This window comes from Ahaetulla prasina, chromosome 1, assembly GCF_028640845.1.
Source record: "Ahaetulla prasina isolate Xishuangbanna chromosome 1, ASM2864084v1, whole genome shotgun sequence".
Lineage (NCBI taxonomy): Eukaryota > Metazoa > Chordata > Lepidosauria > Squamata > Colubridae > Ahaetulla > Ahaetulla prasina.
The window spans coordinates 29,970,894-29,991,843 of record NC_080539.1 but is presented as its reverse complement, the minus strand read 5'-3'; the positions used below and the strand labels follow the sequence as shown (position 1 = coordinate 29,991,843).

At 43.4% G+C, this 20,950-nt stretch overlaps 1 protein-coding gene across 1 annotated transcript in view; it reads left to right on the top strand.

Annotated features, from left to right (window-relative positions):
* The window catches only part of DPYSL5 (dihydropyrimidinase like 5), a 46,097-nt gene extending 25,147 nt beyond the window's left edge, over positions 1–20,950 (top strand). The window contains exons 8-12 of the mRNA XM_058162166.1: positions 247–388; positions 10,675–10,817; positions 13,721–13,928; positions 16,593–16,761; positions 20,633–20,950. Of these exons, the coding sequence (XP_058018149.1) occupies positions 247–388; positions 10,675–10,817; positions 13,721–13,928; positions 16,593–16,761; positions 20,633–20,718 (748 nt within the window). The 3' untranslated portion in view covers positions 20,719–20,950. The remainder of the gene's footprint in view (positions 1–246; positions 389–10,674; positions 10,818–13,720; positions 13,929–16,592; positions 16,762–20,632) is intronic.

Below are 20,950 nucleotides of genomic sequence, written 5' to 3'. Positions count from 1 at the left end.
GACCACTCAAGCATACAACTCATGTGAAATTTGAGGTGAAATATCAGCACAACAAACACTATTTACTATTTATTTATGACTTTGTATATAGTATACAAATGGATGAAGACTATTGCCTGACATAGTGTAAGCCGCCCTGAGTCTTCGGAGAAGGGTGGGATATAAATGCAAATAAAAAAAATAAAATTTTTTTTAAAAAAAACTATTTAGGATTTACCCTTTGTCTTCCTTTATCTTTTCCCTCAGTGACACTGTGAATGTTGTGGCCTCTGATCACTGCCCTTTCACCACTAAACAGAAGGCAATGGGGAAGGAAGACTTCACTAAGATCCCCCATGGAGTCAGTGGGGTACAGGACCGTATGGCTGTCATCTGGGAACGTGGAGTGGTAAGTAATAGTATCAAAGAGAATTTGGCTGTTAAGAAAGAAGGGTGCCCATTCTGGTTTCCTAAATAGGAGCAGGGAAGTATGCTAAGTTGGTAGAGAAATAAAGACCTGTTTTGTATCCGGAAGCAGGGTTTAAGGTAAAGTTAAAGGTTCCCCTCGCTCATATATGGTAGTCATTCCTGACTCTAGGGGGCAGTGCTCAACTCCATTTCAAAGCCGAAGAGCCAGCGCTGTCCGAAGACGTTTCCGTGGTCATGTGGCCGGCATGACTAAATGCCAAAGGCACACGGAACGCTGTTACCTTCCCACCAAAGGTGGTCCCTATTTTTCTACTTGCATTTTTTACATGCTTTCAAACTGCTAGGTTGGCAGAAGCTGGGACAAGGAATGGGAGCTCACACCATTACACAGCACTAGGGATTCGAACCGCTGAACCGCCGACCTTTTGATTGGCAAGCTCAGCATCTTAGCCACTGAGCCACCACATCCCATTAGCAGAGTTTACTGATCTCAGAAATAAGATTTCTGCAGGAGTAAATCATGGGACTATCATTTTTTTGTGCCTGTGGATGATCTAGTTTTTAATATTATGAAAAAAATTGCTATCCACATTTTAATGAAAATCCCAATTTTATGTATCTTTGCCACATTCATCTCTTACCTAGGAGTGTGGTAGCTCACGTGGTTAGGACACAGGGCTGATGATCGGTATGCTCGCATTCAAGACCTGGTTGCTGCCTCATGACGGGGTGAGCTCTCATTCACTCCAGCTCCTGCCTTCCCTGCAGTTTGAAAGTGGGCAACCATGAGTCGATAGATGGGTACCACTTCGGTGGGCAACTTAACAGGGACGTGAAAGGAGCCCTCAACTGGGCATCCCCCGGGCAACAGTGATGTTACCGGCTGACCCTTTCACCCCAGAAACACTTCGATGCTTCCAACACGGAAGTATAGTATAGTATCCCTTACCTATCTTCTTTTGAAAAATCAAGCCATCAGTTTTCCTTCTTAGAAGAGCTACTCCATTCATCGTTTTCAGGGCCTGTTTCTGTACCAGTTCTTAGATGTCATTTTTACGGGACCGGAATGGGACAATGCTTCAAATGCAGCCCTACAAGGACATTACTATACCTCAGTTTTATTTTCAGTACCTTTGCTAGAGATTTTAGCCTAGGAATCCACCTTATTTGCAGCAGCCATATACTGGGTTGGACTTTGCACTGTGCTATAAAACGTGATACCCTTTTTGTGTAACTATTTGCTAATTCAGACTTGTGAGCTTTTCCTTCAGTATGCAGCCCTTTGCACTAACTTACATTGAACTGCATTGGCCATTTTAAAGTTCATTAAACCAATATGAACATATCCTTTTGAAGTCCTTTATTTATAATCTCTTTTTTTCCCTTTTTTCTATTCTGAATTACTTGTGATATCAACAAAATTGCCTTTTCTCTGCTCACTTCTAACTCCAAATAAATACTAAAACAGATTCCCAATGCTAAACTTTGTGGAAGCTCACCTTGCATAGATCTTTCTAGGAAGAAAGATTATTTTGAGAATTATTTCTAGACTCTGTTTACTGTTTGTTAGCCAGATGAAAAGACCTGTGCTCTTATCCAACAGGTTATTTTCATTGGAGCCTTTGGTGATGAACTTAAAAGCTTTCTAAAATTCCAAATATGTAATATCTTATCAGTTTGCTCCAATCTATTTACTTACTGATATATGCCGAAAGAAATCTAGCTGTAGTAAGAGTTAGCTTCTCAAAAGCTGTGCTGATTTTGTTCATCAGGACTTGGTCTTCTGGATCTCTTATCTGTTATCAGGGGGAAAAATTAAACTAACTGATCTGTACAATAGTTATCTGTACCTCCTTTGATCCATTTTTAACATTGAGAGAACACTGGTGTTGTTGTTTTTTTGTATTGAATTTCCCAATATCCGTTTTCGTGATACTGTATTGAGGAAGCAGTTCCACCTTTTTGTAATTTCTTTGCTCTTCTTTCTATTCAAATACTCAGCCTCTAGGTAACTACAGTTGAGATATGAATTCTCAGAGCCAGCGATAGTTGTGACATAGAAGTCACAACAAATTGGAAAAGCTCTGAGGCACAGTTGCGGCTTGCAAGCTTTTCAATGAGCAAAACAGCCCTCCTTCAGCTCAGAGTAGCCATAGCCTTTTTGGTTATCATGTGGGAGAAGGTTGGATTGTGAGGTTGATGATTTATCTTGTTACAATCCACTGTTTCGGTTTCACAGTCTTGTCATTGCTTATCAACTCAAGCTCATTTTCAAAGGACCTTTCTGAGTGGCTTATCCCAAAGAGATGCAGTTACCCGAGGTGTGAAAGAGAGCCATTTTGGTTGTGGTACTCTTATTGTGGAGTGTCATCTATAGAAAGCATCTCTGAAGCTGAACTGTAGCCTTTGGAACATCATGTGAATACACTTTCCTAGGACTTCACATTTTCAAAAATCACAGCATATTTTGTGGTTCTATGGTAATCTTTACGATCTATGACAGTTAACTTGCAATATATCTTCTTCCTTATAGAACTGGAAGTGAAATGTTCTGGAGGCCAAGAATCCTCAAGGAGAAAAGTTGAACTATTTGTTACAAATCTAAGAAATTTGTTAGGTTTTTGCAGACACAGGTTCTCTTAAGAGTCTATATGGCTTTTTATTTATTTATTTATTTATTTATTATTTTTTTATTTTATTTTGTCACAGCAATATATGTAAGTATCATACAGAAAGGTTATATAGTATATAAAGGTATAAGCATATATATATATATATATATATATATATATATATATATATATATATATATATATATATATATATATATATATATATATCTATATATATATCTCTTTGGTTATTCGGGTTTTCTCCCGTAAAATTGGAAGTGTCTTGGCGATGTTTGACGAAGTCTCATTCGTCATCTTCAGGCTTCAGCTTCATGCTTCTGGGAGCAATGTGTGACTGCAGCTGTTTCTTCCTTTTTAATTTATATATATATATTTATATATATAAATATATAATTTAATTTAATTTATAATTTAATTTATATATATATATATTTGTTTTCTGAGGTTTTCACGGGTGTTTGTATATAGGTCTTTGGTTGTTGGGTTTTCTCCGTGTAAAATTGGAAGTGTCTTGGCGATGTTTCGAAGTCTCATTCGTCATCTTCAGGCTTCAGCTTCATGCTTCTGGGAGCAAACAGCTGCGATCACACATTGCTCCCAGAAGCACGCTGAAGCCTGAAGATGATTTAACGAGATTCGTCAAGACACTTCCAATTTTACACGGGAGAAAACCCGAACAACCAAAGACATATATATATATATATATATATATAGGAAGAAGAAAAGAAAAACAATAGGACAGGAACGGTAGGCACGTTTGTGCGCTTATGCACGCCCCTTACGGTCCTCATTTCATTCCTTTTCTGGAAATTCTCCAGATCTGATTTGTGTTGCTCAAATGACTCTCCCTCTCTTTCTATGCTTCCTGAAATTGTTTCTTACTCCATTCTCCCTCTCTTAGTTGCAGCTACACACATACATTTAATGCTCACCCTCCATTTTTATCTTGATAATATATTCCTCCCAGTGGCTCTCAGTTGGCAAGCTCCCCTTGCTTCACTTTTTAGAGCAGATAAGTTGCTTTGTAAATAGAGCAAGCAATTGCTAAATTCCGGTTCTCTAATTTAAAGGGGAAAAAATACACTAAGTTGTGAATGGGAGTGACTCCAGGAAATGAAGAATAATCAGGTGCTGTTATCTTGTGCTTCGGTTTCCCAAGGAAATTCTCTGTTTTCAAAAGAAGCCTGTACAGGATAATTACATTGCTTTCTTTTCTTTCTGTTAGTTGAGAAGGCAGCCAATTACCATATGAAAAAGGTATCTTCTATGTGTCTAAGGTGCTTTCATACATTACTGAAAGTTGATAAAAATAATTTTAAGTATGAATACATGCTAACACCTATTAAGAATGATAGTGCTATTTTGAGTGTTTATTATTGGATTTTTTTTGCTACTAGATGTTATGTATTAACAGTTGTGCCTTTAAATATTTGGGCGGGAAATCAGCACGTTGCTGATTGGACGAAGCCTCCAGCAGAACTGTATAAAAGGAGAGGTTTTTCCCCCAGCCTGTCGCTGGGTTCACCCTATATTAAAGAGCTGTTGTCACTACCCTGGTCTCCAGCCTCGTTACTCCCCGAACCTAACATTGGCGACGAAGGTGGGATCTCGAGGCTAAGGAGAACCAGAACCGAGCTGAAGCACGCTAGTCCCGAACCCAGCAAACTCAGGGCAGAAACGCGGAAATGGCAAACACGCCACCCGCACCGTACAACCCGGGCAAGGAGAAATGGGGAACATATATGACCCGTTTCGAAAGCTTTCTAGAAGCCAACGAACTACAGGGGATCCCTGATAACCGCAAGCGGGCTTACTTCCTAAGCCATTGCGGGCCGGAGGTAATCGAGATTGCGGAAGCCCTGGCAGAGCCAACGCCGATACAATCGGTATCATGGCCGACTCTGCAGACTTTGCTGAAGAACCATTTCGCACCGACGCCGTCCAAATACGTGCAGCGGTTTGAATTGAGAACGTAGACAGATGGAGGCGAGTCCATCGGTGACTACATGGCCGCTTTAAGAAGAGCGCCCAAGGACTGCGGATACCGAGACTTAGACGAAGTGCTACTCGAGCAACTCATCCGAGGGGTCAAGGACATCCGCCACGGCGGCGACTGCTAGCCAGGAGCAACCTGACACTAGCCACCGCTCTGGACGAGGCCAGAGCACGAAATGTCTACTAAAGCAGCAGAGACTCTGCAAAAGCCTCTTCAATCCAAGGCGGCGCAAAGCCAACGCCAGTACACCAGGAGGAGATTCAGTCCGAATCCGAAGGTGAGGCGAGGATGAGGAAGGGTCTGCCGGACCGAAACGCGACACTGAGGACCGTGGCGAGTGCGGAAGCTGCGGAGGGCAGCATCAGCGCCAACGCTGCAGGTTTAAAGACGCAACATGCCGGCGGTGTGGGAAGAAAGGACACTTAGCTCAGGTTTGCAGAGCGGCCCAACCTTCCGCCGAAAATTCAAATCGGCCAATCAAAACGCTGGAACCGGAAAGGCGGCCCGCGATTGGTTCAAACAAGAAAGGCGAAGTCTAACCAAACGACTGTCATTATAGGCCGCCTCAACCAAAGTGGAAAGAAGATTTTCACAAAGCCCAAGATCGAGGGAGTACGGTGCAGGCTTGAAGTGGACACGGGATCAGCGATCACCATCATGTCCTGGGACACCCTGGCGAAGTCGCTGCCGTCCGTCAAGCGCCATCTGCAAGCACAGCGGCTACGAGTGCACGACTACCAGGGAATCGCATCCCTGTTCGAGGGACCACCTCCGTCCGAGTCGAGTACGGCCCTCACAAAAGACCCTGCCCATCACGATCGTCGAAGGAACTCTGCCCAGTCTGTTGGGACTAGACTGGTTTCGTGCCCTGGGCATGGGAGTGACTGGCATCTACAGAAGTGACTGCAATTTGAAAGACATTCTCTTTAACGAGTTCAAGATGTCTTCAAGGACTGCCTGGGCAAGTACAAGGGGACCCCTATTTCCTTCAACTTAGACCCCAGGTAGCCCCATTAGGCTTAAGGCGAGGAGAGTCCTTTGCCCTAAAACCAAAATTGATAAGGAGCTGGACAAGCTCATAAATCAGGGGTTTTGGTGCCAGTCGATCACGCAAAGTGGGAGACGCCAATCGTCACCCCATCAAATCGGACGGGTCAATTAGAATTTGCGCTGACTACAAGGCGACGCTTAACAAAGCCTTACAGAAAAGCGCGTGCCGGTTCCGTGGTGCAACATTTATTGCACTCCTTGGGGCAAGGGCAAGTCTTTGCAAAGTTAGACTTGGCCCAAGCCTACCAACAACTGCCAGTAGACGCCCGCACAGCCGAAGCCCAAACGATTGTGACGCACAGGGGGGCATTCAAGTGCACCCGATTGCAATTTGGGGTTAGTGTGGCACCAGGGCTGTTCCAAAACCTGATGGAACGACTACTGCAAGGGCTCCCAGGGGTAGTTCCCTACTTCGATGATGTCCTAATTTCAGGGGAAAACATGGAGGAATTGGGGGAGCGGTTAAGAAAGGTCTTGAGCATTTTCCGGACAGCCGGATTAAAAGTCAAGACAAATAAATGTCAGATAGGGGTCGAATCGGTCGATTTCTTGGGCTACCGGATAGACAAGAAAGGAATTCACCCTACTGAGAGCAAGGTTAAGGCAATTAGGAAGGCTCCAGCGCCCAAAAACAAAGCAGAGCTGCAGGCATTCCTGGGATTGGTTAATTTTTACGCGGTCTTTTTGAAGAACAAAGCAACCGTTGCGGAACCGCTGCATAGGCTCTTAGGGAAAAATACTGTTTGGTCTTGGGGAAAGTCAGAAAATAGGGCTTTTGAAGCAGTAAAGAACCTGCTCTCAAGTGATAGCCTGCTCATCCAATATCACGACTCACTACCCTAGTGCTGGTTTGCGATCGTCCCTTATGGGGTGGGGCTGTACTCAGCCATAGACTTCAAAGCGGCACAGAAGCCCCTATAGCGTTCTACTCTAGAACGATGTCCTCCCCAGAGAGGAACTACAGCCAATTAGACAAAGAAGCATTAGCCATTGTATCAGGGTCAAAAATTCCATGAGTATGTCTTTGGGCGGAATTTTGAAATCGTGACTGACCACAGACCGTTACTGGGATTACTGGCTGGCGACCGCCAACGCCTGTGGCACTTTCGCCACGCTTGACTCGATGGACTATATTTTTAGCCGCTTACTCATACAAGCTGCAGCATCGACCGGGAAAGAAGTGGGGCATGCAGGCGCGTTGAGCCGATGCCCACTGCCAGGGGCGACCGAAGACCCCACTCCGGGACACCCATCCTCCTTATTGACTCGTTGGACTCTGGCCCAGTCACATCAAAGGAAGTGGCTCGGGCATCATACCGACATTGTGTTAAGGACTGTACTCGGTTGGGTACAGAGAGGGTGGCCGCTGCGCGCGGCAGTTCAAAGAATTTGTTAAGAAACGTGATGAGCTCTCGGCTCAAGGGGTGCCTGTTATGGGGTGATCGTGTAATAATTCCTGTTAAGTTAAGGGCAAGGTATTGGACCTCCTCCACGAGGGTCACCCAGGCATCGTAAGGATGAAGGGTTAGCTAGAAGCTATGTATGGTGGCCACTCATGGACGCAGAGATTGCTGAGAGGGTAGGGAAATGCCAAGCTTGCCAAGAGTCCAGACCGCTACCCCAACAGCCCCAGTCAGAGAATGGGAAAAGCCCCAAGGGCCTTGGTCAAGAATCCACATTGACTTTGCTGGCCCCTTTCACGGCCAAACGTTCCTAGTGGTGGTGGACGCATTTTCCAAATGGTTAGAGATCATACTTATGAAGTCCACCACAGCCGAAGCAGTAATCGCAACCCTCGCCACCTATTCGCAACTCACGGGTTGCCGGACACTCTGGTGTCCGACAATGGGCCCCAATTCACGGCAGCCCAGTTTGAAGAATACCTGGCAGAGGAAGGCATCCGACATGCCCTCTCTGCACCTTTCCACCCTGCGTCGAATGGCCTTGCAGGCGTTCCGTCCGGGCGCTAAGGAGGCATTGTCCAGGCTCAAGCCAGGTGACTGGCAAACAAAATAGACTTTTTCCTAGCCGTCCAGCACAGAACCCCAAGCACAGCCACTGGGAAAAGCCCAGCCGAATTGCTAATGGGACGAAACTCCGGTGCCCACTTGACCGTTTGAACCCCATTACACACCCGAGGGTTACAAGGGGAGCTAGAAAAGACAAGGAAATGAGCATAGGCGACCGGTGTGGGCCCGAAACTATGGGGACGGCCCTAGTTGGCTCGCAGGACACGTAACAAAAGTAACAGGGCCAAAATCGTATGTGGTAGAGCTACCAGACAACCGAATGTGGCGGCGCCACATAGATCAGTTAAGGAAACGAATAACTGACCAAACCAACCAACAGAGACAGGTAATGACCAATACCACTTTGAATCCACAGCTGACAATGACCGGGGGCGCAAGACTTAGCTGAGGTCCCAGAGTTCCAGCGACGCCATCAGGTCCCCGAGGGAAACAGCAAGGAAAATTCCAAAATTAATCCAAGGCGGATGGCCAAGAAAAGAGTCGGCCAATAATCCAGAGCCCGATGGCCCAGAGAAAGAGCTGGGAGGAGAAAACAGCCCTCCGACCAGCTCGAAACACCACCCAGAACTGAACCGCGCAGGTCAGAAAGAACTAGGAGACGCCCAGGTTATTTGCGTGACTACGTCGAAAAATAACATGTAAATAAATATGTAAATAAGACCAAGTGTTTTCTGGGAGGGGAGGAGTGTTATGTATTAACAGTTGTGCCTTTAAATATTTGAGCGGGAAATCAGCACGTTGCTGATTGGACGAAGCCTCCAGCAGAACTGTATAAAAGGAGAGGTTTTTCCCCCAGCCTGTCGCTGGGTTCACCCTATATTAAAGAGCTGTTGTCACTACCCTGGTCTCCAGCCTCGTTACTCCCCGAACCTAACACTAGATGTATTTGTTACTGCTTTTGTTTATATTTTCATTCATTCATTCATTCACTGATATTCTGCCTTTTCTCTTAAGTGGCTTATATAAGTCGTTCTTTTCAATTTTTTCAATACAAACCTGAGAAGTAGTCAAGCTGAAAAAAGTGATTGGTCCAAAAATTAAAAGGGAGCTCTGTGGTCCAAATTGTACATTGCAACCACTATACTCTTTGTATTTTATTATTAAAGAAAAGAATTATTTTCTTTTATTGACAATCACCCAAGAGTATTTTGGCTGATTCCAAATGCATTCAATAAATAATTGCTATTTTTCATCTTATAGTATAGCAGAATCCTACCTAAACGCCATCACTCTGCTAAACAAATAATTCCCTCAACACTGTCAAACTAGTTACTAAGTTTACTATTAATCTTCTCTTCATTCCTATCACCCATCTCCTCCTACTTATGACTGTATGGCTGTAACCTTGCTGCTGGTATCCTTAAGATTTATACTGACTGTTTCATTAAGTGTTGTACCATGATTCTTGACAAACGTATCTTTACTTTTATGTACTCCGAGAGTGTATTCACCAAGATAAATTCCTTGTGTGTCCAATCAACTTGGCCAATAAAAAATTCAATTCAATTCAATTCAATTCAATTCAATTCTATTCTATTCTATTCTATTCTATTCTATTCTATTCTATTCTACCTAGTGTTTCTATGCCATTCTTCTATAGCTTCCTGCTTTCTATCACAAGCATAGTTTTCAAAGCCATTTGTCCCCAATGGGCATAAGAACAACGGCTGTCAGGTTGATATTTTCAAATCTGTCCTTTGGTCACAATCTTCATGAAAAGGCAGTCCCCTGTAACTATTATTACTATTATTAAATTGATTTGCCATCCATCTCACAGTCTGAGGCAACTGAATGGTTTCTGTAGCCCTATACTTGCACACTTGCCTATCATTTTATCATCCAAATTAAAAGCTGAGCCTTAGTAAAAGAAAAGAAAAGAACAAAGCATTTGAGGAAAAACTAAACCGCAAATGAACAATTGAGCAATAAGCGATGGTTCATATAAGAGAGTAAGCAGGAAATAGCAGACAGTTGTTGTTCCTACCCAGGGGTGAAATCCTCCAGAGATTGCCACTAGTTCATTGCTTGCGCATGCATGGTGTCCGGCATATATGTGCTGCCCAAAAGCAGGCTGCGTGCGCATGCATGCAGAGTGCACACCAAACGCACGCTGCACGCATGCACATACACAAGTCTTTGCCAAATGCGTGCTTTGTGCAGAAAAAGAAGTCTTAACAAGGTAAGTAGAACAGTGAGAGGGGAACAGCTATGCCATGCGACTTAGATTTGCCAGAAAGCAGGATTTCTTGCTTTCTAGTGAATATAAATCACATGGCACAGCTGATTGTCGGAAATACTGGTTTGGACCAACCAGTAGCTTTTTTTTTACTTTTCGCCCGAACCGGTACTTTTTATCACTACTGGTTCGTCTGAACCGGTGCAAACCGCTAGCATTTAACCCCCGTTCCTACTGGTATATGGCGATGACTTGTAAAGATACTCTGTGCCTGCAACCCAATTTTCCTTCCCCCCCCCGTCGAGACTTAACACCACCACTCTATAACTCTAAAACTCATCCTGAGCAGGAACTGAATCTTCTGACTCTGCTCCTTTGCAGGTAGGGGGCAAGATGGATGAGAACCGTTTTGTTGCAATCACCAGCTCTAATGCTGCCAAGATCTACAACCTGTACCCTCGCAAGGGCCGCATCATTCCTGGAGCCGATGCAGACGTAGTTGTGTGGGACCCTGAGGCCACCAAGTAAGCACTGGGAAAGATGGGATTGGGAAGAGAGGAATAGCCAGAGTCCTAACAAGAAATGTCTGTGCAAATTTCAGATGCGAGACATCCCAACATTAATAATTAGAGAAGCCCCTAGGATTGGTTCTGATGCCAAGGCTTATACCCAAAAACCACTTTCAGGGAGGAATGGCAGCAGGGAGGACTCAGAGCACTCTTTTGCCAATGGATAGCACCAGCAGGTTTAGGGCTGCCAGATCAAGGAGTCTGGATGACTGTTGGATGGAGAAAAAGAGAGGTTTGATGGCTATTTGCTGTCCCTCTAATTCAGTGTTTCTCAACTTTGAGAGTTTTTAGATGTGCAGAGGATGGCTAGGGAAATCAGGTTGTCTGCCATGTTTACCCTGTTTCCTATCTCACTAGCTTTAATCCATTGTGCAGGATAAGATGTTTAGATTGCTGTATGGGGAGATGTTGCCTTGGAGCAAGCCACAGTCAGGTTTGATTTTTTTAAACAGTGAAAATTCAGGTTGACCCCAAGATGGCTGCAACTCCTGACTTAACTCTGTTTATACCACTGGAAATATCCAATGCTATGAATGGATAGGTAGTTGGGAACATGTGCTAGTCCTTCTAACTGCCATGTAAGGTGTTGGGAGAGAGGATATTAACCACAGTATCTAAATATTGATTGAATGATCAAACTGTCCATAATTTCATTAACCCACTTTTCGTTCAAGAATTCAAGGTGGCATGCATAATGCTCCATCCCCTGATTTCCCCCCTCCCCACAACAACAATCTTGTGAGGTAGGTTTAGCTGGAAAAAGAAGTGACTGGGCTGAGAATGGACTAAAACCTGGATCTAACCAATGCCAATCCAACACGTTAATTACCACATCATATTGTCATGTGAGCACAGGAACTTAGTATGCTAGATAACAAAACCATAAAGCCACAGAAAAAAATTGCTACCCTGATCCCCTCCAAGGCAGAACCTGTGGGCAGAATATTTACCCTCAAAGCAACCTTGTAGCTTAGCATTAAGGTAAGACCATAAATATTTGAGTTAGAGCTTCTATGGGGAATGCAAAAACCAATCCTATGTCAATCTAATCACTAGACAAGAGGATTCCCCAATCAATAGGACAGGGGACTGGCACAGCAAAAGACTATTGACTATGTGGCATCAATTTAAAACTATTTTACTAAAAACTTTTGTATATCATCTCTTATTCTAAAATAATCCCTAAGTAGTTTAATCTATTTAATGTTTCTAGGACCTAGCTGCAGATAGGATGGAATTTTAATCCATATTCCACTAACAGTCAAAATAAAGCCATAAACCTGTGATTCTTCCACATGAATTAGTCCAGTGTCAAGGATGATGTTTCAATAGGTTAGACCAGGCTGCTTATTTGCAAAACACAGAAAACTGTCAGACTAGATTAATGATGATGCTAGATTAGGGAGCCATTAAATGAAGTTTCTTCTTTGAGGTACTCCATTGGACAGAATTGCTGACTATTTTTTCCAGGAAGATACTGCATTTTCTTATCTATTTATTTGTTACACCTTTCTCTCCTTAAATTAAGATGTACACAATGGCTTTTATGAGAATAAAATCAATAAATATTATTAAAGAAAGCAAAATAAATCTTAACAAGAGTAAATAATAGGATTAAGCTGCAAGTGTCATATTTATTTAGACTTAAGTCCTCTTATATCATCTGGTGGACCTTTATTCTAAATTTGCAGCGGTCAGTATGATCTAAATTTAAGGACCGTGAATAAAAAAAGAACTATTCAGTTCAATCATATTGGAAGTAAACTCTATATAGAAAATACAGCTAATTAAGGAATTAAAGCAAAATAATAATATCTAGATATTCTTCTATAACATCATAATAAGAATATCCTGATCTAGTGTCTTTTAAAGATCTAATAAGTCGTGTTAAAAAGCTAGCTAAACCATCTAAGTTTTCAACTGAACTGATTAAACATGTTGTATAGGCATAGCCACTTTCTCATTTATAAGTTCTCTGGACAAATGGTGTTAAACGTTGACCCCTTGAAATTCACCAGATGTTTAAGTCAATACAAAGGAAGATCTGATTTGGTTCCCTGAACTTCCTGAAACCAGCAAGTTTATATTAAGTAAGAATCGTCTCAGATTTTTCAGTGGTTTTTAAGAAACGAAGCGAGGCTTCTACTTCTTTGACCAAAAAATTAGTTCTATTTATTTACCTGTAGTTTCATCCTGCACCTTTCTCCAATACATAGATCTGTTGCAAAGATCTCACCTTTGTCAGAAAGCACATGCTTAAGAGATACATTAGTAAGGTCTTAAACAGAATGTCACACTTAGAATATCTTTGTTCAGAGAGCCTTTCAAATATGTCCTGCTTCATGATTCTCCTTTCCATAAAGCACAATAAAAATATGATATATACACATTTTATAAATAAACTCTTTTTCCCAAGCTTTCCTGCCCTCACTCTCTGATTAAGTATTTGAGAGAAGAGAGGAAGTTGACTTGGGCGTCCGCAATGCGTCCCCCCCTTTTTTTTATGTTCCTCCTGATATTAAAGATGATGGGAACAGTGTTACATCTTTTAACAATTTAGATTGTGTGAGTTTTGGAAAATTAGAAAGGAGAAAGAAGTTTCCAGAAAATTATTGGGATCAGTTGTTACCTTTTATTTGAATTCCCTTTGGCCTCATTTTGACTTTGTTCGTTGATTTATAATTGTTAAGCATTGGAGTGGTTCTACCCTCATGCTTTGAAAACAACTAGGGTTAATCAACAGCCTTCCCTTTCTTTTGAGTTAGGAGAGTCTAGAAATGGAACAGACCAGATGCTGTCAGTGCTAAGATAGTAGAGTCAGTTACCTGCCGATCTCACTGCTCTTTGCTCTTTCCTAGGACCATCTCAGCCAGTACCCAAGTCCAGGGTGGTGATGTGAACCTGTATGAGAACATGCGCTGCCATGGGGTACCACTGGTTACTATAAGCCACGGGCGTGTCGTCTACGAGAATGGAGTCTTTATGTGTGCTGAAGGCACCGGGAAGTTCTGCCCTCTCCGCTCCTTTCCAGACTCTGTGTACAAGAAACTGGTACAGCGAGAAAAGGTACCAAAAGGGACAAGCAAACAGGCAGGCAGAAGACATGTGACTAAGTGGGGTTGGGAGGGATTTCACTGTACTGCTTATCCCTTTTCCATAAGTTCACACTGTATGGTAGCAAATCAGTCACTCAGCATGACAGAAGAGCAACAGTATGAAAAGTTGGGGCAGAAAAGTGCCCGGTGAATAAAAATGTCATTACAAAAATGATCTGAGGACAGTTATCTCCTTAGCATAGTGAACAGTTGTAATAGAAAATGAGGTAAGGGTTGCAAAACAAGGCCATATATGTAGAGTAAAGGCATAGTGATGGAGCAATATAATTGCTAATAAAAATGCATTTTTTTAATGCTAAAGAATCATGGCCAAAGACCAGTAAGTACACAAGGATTAGGCCAAAAGTTTATATGTCCAACATCCGGTTTCCCACAGCAGCCAATTGAGTAACTTCAAGGGGGCCACAACCAGGGGTGGGATTCAAAAATTTTAGCAACCGGTTCTCTGCCCTGTTGCTGGGTGGGCGTGGCCTACTCAGCCTCCTGCACCAGAAGGAGGAACTTTTGGGAGGTCCGTTTTTTGCCCTTCCCAGGTTTGCTCGAGCCTCCAGGAGGGTTAAATGGCCTCTCCCGGGCTCTGGAGGCTCTCCGAAGGCCGGAAACAGGCCCATTTCCAGACTTCCAGAACTTCCAGGAGGCCTGTTTTTTGCCCTCCCAAAGCCAACGCTAGGGTGCTGAACTTACCTGGCATCCAAAACGGGCCACATGGAGATTCCTGGGAGGGGCAGGGCCAGTCAGTCCTTGCAACTACCAGTTCAGCGAACTAGATGTAAAATTAACATCCAGTTCACCTGAACCAGTCTGAACCGGCTGAATCCCACCCCTGGTGACAACAGTACATGACTACAGTTACATCTACTGGATCATGTTCCCCAACAAATGCTTCTTGGAGGCATGTTGCCCCTAACACTGGTAATAATCCATAACACATAAACATTACACATTACAATCCATAACACAGTAGTGGCTAAATCATCTGTGAATTATTCGACAGAACCCAAAGCACTTCCTGCTGCTAAGGAAAGTAGGAATGGTTTTGGGGAAAGCGGAGGTGGTTGAGCAGAGCAAGTTCTCCACAATGAGGAGGGTTCTGTTTAGAGAAGTAGTATGGATATTAGTTTCTGGAACAGCAATTGATTTCAGGAAAATGGGGGTGGAAACAACCATTTGGAGGGACAAGTTTGTATGCATCCCACTGGAGTTTTTCATTTTCTGAACAGCTGCAGAAAGTGACCTCAAGGGATTTTAAAAAATAAAATTATAGTCGTCTTCCTACAAAAAGAAAATTAGCCATGACCAAATTTTAATGTTTAATGTTAAAATTTAATGTTAGTGAGTTGATAGGAATTCACTAGGTACTTGCTAAGCAGCAGGAGGACTCAAGAGGAGGAAGAGATTTCACCGGGAGGGATGATTTACATCCCCAGAAGATCAGAGGGTAGATGGGCATGATTGGTGTGGTGCCCCTTGGTTCCAATATCATTATTTATTGAAATAAGATGGAAATAAGATTCTAACTATGATTAGATTTTCTGAAACCTCTCAGATTGCCCAGGTGAGGGGGCAGAGTTCTGTGCCCTGTGGTTCTACTCCAGGGGTGTCAAACTCACATCATCATGGCAGCGTCCTGTAACATATAGGGGCTTTTTTCCCCTCTTCGCTAAACCGGGTGTGGGCATGGCCAGTGTGTGATGCATCCGGCCCACGGCCTGCGACTTTGACAGCCCTGTTCTACTCCTTCAAACACAGAGCTAAAAGCCACTGCCTGTTCTGAAATGCAGTGAAGGAATCCAAAGAATGAGGCTGTGCAATGGAGAACAAACTTAATATGATCACAGGGAGGGAAAAGAGAGGGAACTGTCAGCCTTCATCTTCCTGGTCACCAATTTTTCCACCACATAAAATTAGCTTTAATTTTATAAGGAAAAATCAAATATTGCATATGGGAAGAGGGGAGGCAGGAAGAAAGAGAAATACAGATATGGAAACAGGGAGTGGGATCAGCTAGGGGACTATTTCAAGGGAAGAGGAAGTAAGGAGAGATACATTGGGAATAAGAAGTGTTTATTTTGGAGAATAATTATTGTCAAGTGGTTGCTATCACCAGAGGGATGGGCTTTAATTAACTTTGTACTTCTATAAGCTGCCTGAAGTACTGTGAATTGGGCAGCCATATAAATTTTCGCCATAATTAAAAATAAAATAAAACCAAGGTAAAAGTGAGGGATCTTAAAGAAAAAAAATATTTCCGGAGGAAGCTAGCATAGATCCTGCCATCATGGTAGTGCTTATTTCCTGCAACTCAGCAGTATTTCCTCTCCAAGTGAAACCCATCCCAAAACTATCGGGCATGTGCAAGATCCAGCTGACTAAGTCAGATTCTGGCCAAAGGCAGCTGGCTTCTAATGTTCATCCAGCCAAAGAGGGCCTGGCTGGGCCATTTGCTCACACTTGTCTTATCCATCATCCACTCCAAAAGATTAATCTGGATTTCTCACACTAGGCATCTTAACTCCTTAAGGCCTGGCTCTCCAAAGATTATGAGTTTCCACAGATAGTATTTTGGGGAGGGCCAAAGCTGACTTTTATTTTGTGTATTTTTTTTTTTAATTAGAGCTTAAAGCTTAAAGGCGTGGACCGCACCCCATATCTGGGGGACGTAGCCATGGTTGTGCACGCTGGGAAAAAAGAGACGGGGACACCACTTGCAGACACCCCCACTCGGCCGGCCACAAGACATGGGGGCATGAGGGACCTCCACGAGTCCGGCTTCAGCCTTTCCGGTAAGGAGGGGGCTGGAGCAAGTCTTCCTTGGGGTGGATAGCAAAATGGCAGATCCTGCCCACCCTTCATGCTCCTCTGACTCAGGTTGCCAGCATTACTCTCTTCCTCCTCTGTGTCTTTGCCTTATGTATTATTTGCTTCCTCCTCGCTCCCCATCTTCACAGGGCTACTTTTTAAGTCCTTCCTTAGAAGAATTGGCTGGTTTTATACAGCCTATCTATGGGACCAGACTTCCCTGTTAGGACTGGGATCTGGTCCTGAGCTCCCCCCTCCCCCTTCATCCTTCCATGCCTTTGCTTCTAAACAGCTACTTCCTGTTCTGATTTACTTTGATGCCTGCACTGCCTGTTCCTAGTCTCGTCTTGACTTTTTTTTAGAGAATGTGTGATGCTTTTCATGGGTGGAATGGGGTGGGGTGGGGGGGCTTCTACTGTATATTGGCTAAAAGAGACAAGAAGGAGGATTAGAAGACCAGGTGGAAGATGATATGTGTCAAAAAGGAAAGGACAGAAATAAAATTAGTTGACTACAACTATCTGTAGGGAGATTGAATCAAGAACTTAAGAAAGAATAGTCTGTTGGAGTATTTTGGTGGCATTAAAATAGCAAGTTGCTTTGTATGTTTCTTTGCATAAAGCATTTCTTAGCAACCTTCCAAGGCTAGTGGACTATGTTTGCATAGTCCACTAGCAGCAGCTAAAATGGGGTTGAAGAATTTGTGGATTCACCAGTCAACAAATCCAGCTATAATCTTAACAGGTTGTGTGGACCAGCTGTAAATGTATTTTGTTGCAGCATAGTACCTTACACGAAGATATCAATTTTGCTAATTTAGGATTGATATATTATGTGAATCCAGCCAAAAATTTCAGGAAACATAATGCCAATGTTATAAGTAGCCATGGTGGTGCAATGGTTAGAACACAGCATTGCAGGCTAACTGCTCTCTGCCAGAAGTTTGATCCCGACTGCTCAATCAGTTCAGCGGTTCAAATCCCTAGTGCTATGTAACAGGGTGAGCTTCCATTACTTGTCCCAGCTTCTGCCAACCTAGCAGTTCGAAAGCACGTAAAAAATACAAGTAGAAAAATAGGGACCACCTTTGGTGGGAAGGTAACAGCATTCCATTTGGTGTTTAGTCATACCAGACACATGACCATGGAGATGTCTTCGGACAGTGCTGGTTCTTTGGGTTTGAAACGGAGATGAGCACTGCCCCCTAGAGTCGGGAACGACTAGCACATTTGTGCGAGGAGAACCTTTACCTTTTAGAGAGGGCTGTAAAGCACTATGGAGTAGTATATAAGTGCTACTGGCTATAGCTCTGTAAAGTGATGGTTGTCCAAGAGCCAACTTCAGCTCTCCCCTTCTGGTATGCACAGAACAACCAAAGTGGAACTGACATTTCTGGCTGGATCATATGCACCTACCAGGTCCAAAGGAAAAAGGTAGCTGAAGTGAAGTCAGCACAGCCACCAACTGTGGACACTGAAGGGCAGAATAGCATCAGCTTTGGGAAAAGCCCTTTCTTTCAATCCTCCTTGGAAGCCAGATGGTCCAGTCTGGCAAGTCTGGATTTATAATCTGTAATGGAAAGCAAAGATGTGGTTTGTGCTCATTATAAAGGGATCTTGCCAAACATTACGGCTGCAGTCTTATTTTACCCATGTCTCGGAAAGCCTAGTAACTGAGTACATCACACGATACTAATTACACAAACGGAAGAAACTGCTTCTGCATCACCTTTTGCTAAAAGACTAAAGACTCCCTCAATTCCAGTTTAGTCCTTTGCTGATTTCATGAACAAATCTATGTACTTTCTTTGCTAACTATGTAAAAAATATTAGTTTTTTCCCCAGAATGTTTTCAATTTTTGAAAAGCTTGGGATTTTTGATGGAATCCTATCCAAGCTCTTAATAGATCTGACCTTATTTGGTTTTTTCATAACAGTTAATATTGTTTAGACATTGCTCTCTCATTTCCTGTTACATTCCGGCAAAAATCTCCTCTCTAAAGCTGCTATTTTTATTACATAAAAACTTCCTATTAATATTTAATCAAAATATAAATTGCTTCCAAGATGTAGTCCCTAGGTAGGCCGGAAAAGAGAAATAGGTTTATCCTTCATCTTCACTTAGACTATAGCCACTGTTCAGGCTTTCCTCTGGTTCTTTATACAAAATAAAACGTTCAAGTTAACTATTTGCAATATGCTGCTTATGGTGCCCATTAGATTTCGGCGCATCTCTCTCTCTTCCATATTATTTATTTGTCAAATTTATATGGCTGCCCATCTCACATGAAATGACTCTGGATGGTGTACAATAAAACCAACAATTAAAAACGTTCTACACACCAGTTAAAACAATTAAGAACAATTAAAGCAATCAAAACAATAAACACAGATAAAACAAGACCACAAGTGGAAAAATGCAAACAATAAAATGTAGACAACATGCAGGATCACTATACCAGGGGTGGGTCCCCAGGCTTGCTGGGAAAAAACCATTTTGAGGGGTTTCTGTAAGGCCATAAGGGTTGGCCGGATCTAACCGCAGAAGAGATGGTGTTCCAGAAGGCAGGTGCTGCAACAGGAAAGGCTCCAGGACCCATCTGATGGGAGTTCTTTCGCAGATGGGACCAGCAGCCCCCCCTGCTGTACCTAATGGGATGGGGGGATGGGAGGGGCAGATGCAGCAGGAGTGAGCAAGTGGCTGAACTTGCAGTTAAAATGTCCTTGTCCTCTTCCTCAGGCCCAATTCTGGATTTTTATTCCCAGAATAAGAAAGACTGTGCCCTGGGCATCTCCATCAGATCTGCACCAAGGCTGGTATCTAACTGGGAACGAATCTGAGCCATTTTGTCTGACAGAGGCTCTGAAAATTCCTTCACCCAACCTTGCAGATTAATCTCTGGGTTCTCCTTTTCCAGAAGGGTTCAGGTCACCCAAAACAAGGCAATCTGCAAACGCAATAAGGGCAGAGAAATATTTTGTTTCACTGCCCCTACCACCACAAGATAGGCCTTAATAGAGGCTTTTATCCCTGTTTGGTTGAATTAATCCTTCAGTGTCCTGCAGTGGTTCTTTAGCCTTGTCTTCTTTCATTTCATTTCCCTCAGCTCCTTCATAAACCACAGAGAGCAATGGGATCTACGGGAAGGAGAGATCACATGGGTACACAATCCAATCCATGCCAAAACCACCTTCTCATTCCAAGCGGCTCTAAGGTCTCAGTTGCATAGTGCAGTAGACTGCTAGGACAACCCCTGGCTCCCTCTGGAACCTTTCTGGGTCCATCAGTCAGCAAGGAGGAACTGTTCTAATGGCTCCTCCCTCCACAGCAGGAGAGCAGCGCCAGAAAATTCCATGGTTACCAGGGCATGATCTGACCATGAGAAGAGAATCACAAAGAGTTCCTCCAATTCCAGATCACACCATATATATAGTACTTGCAATACCCTTTTTATGAAACTGGGGGAGGGGGAATCTATGGGTTCTACTCTACAGAGCTGGGTGCTGGAAATTCCACAATCAAGAATTGTGGACTTTCATAAAACTTTATTAATAATAAGGTGAAGGAACTCTTTGAAATCTCTCTTCATGGATCACAGGAAGGAGTATCTGCAGTGTAAAGCTAATCTGAAAGACTGCCAACCGTCTCTATCCTTTCATTGACACATGTCCTATTTTGTTTTCTGCTGAAGATGACTTCAAATAAATTATTTTATAAAAATTAAAAGATAAGTGCAGGTGATATTTCTCCTGGTCTTTGTAACGGCCCTGGAGGAACAGGGTGAATAGGATGTGGTTTCTCCTTGCCAATTTGCTTTTGACCCTGCACCTTCTCTGTCTCTTTTTTTTGCCACAGGTTCTCAAATCGATGACCATGTTCCAAAGCGAGCTTCGGCCCGGATTCTCGCTCCCCCCGGAGGCAGGTCTAGTGGCATTTGGTAGCTGCCCTCCAGACTTGTCCCCCAACTAAGGACACCATCTCCACCCCCACTTGCCTGGCTGCCACCAACACCCTGCAAGCTCATGGCAGCCACACTTTTCACCGGAGCCACTGACACGGGCAAGCGCTCTGCTGCCTGCACCCAATGCCGTGCCCTGCGGAGCCACCTGCTCCCCTCTGGGAATGAGACAACAGGGCCCTATCCCTCTCCTCACCCCACAGCTGCACTAAGTG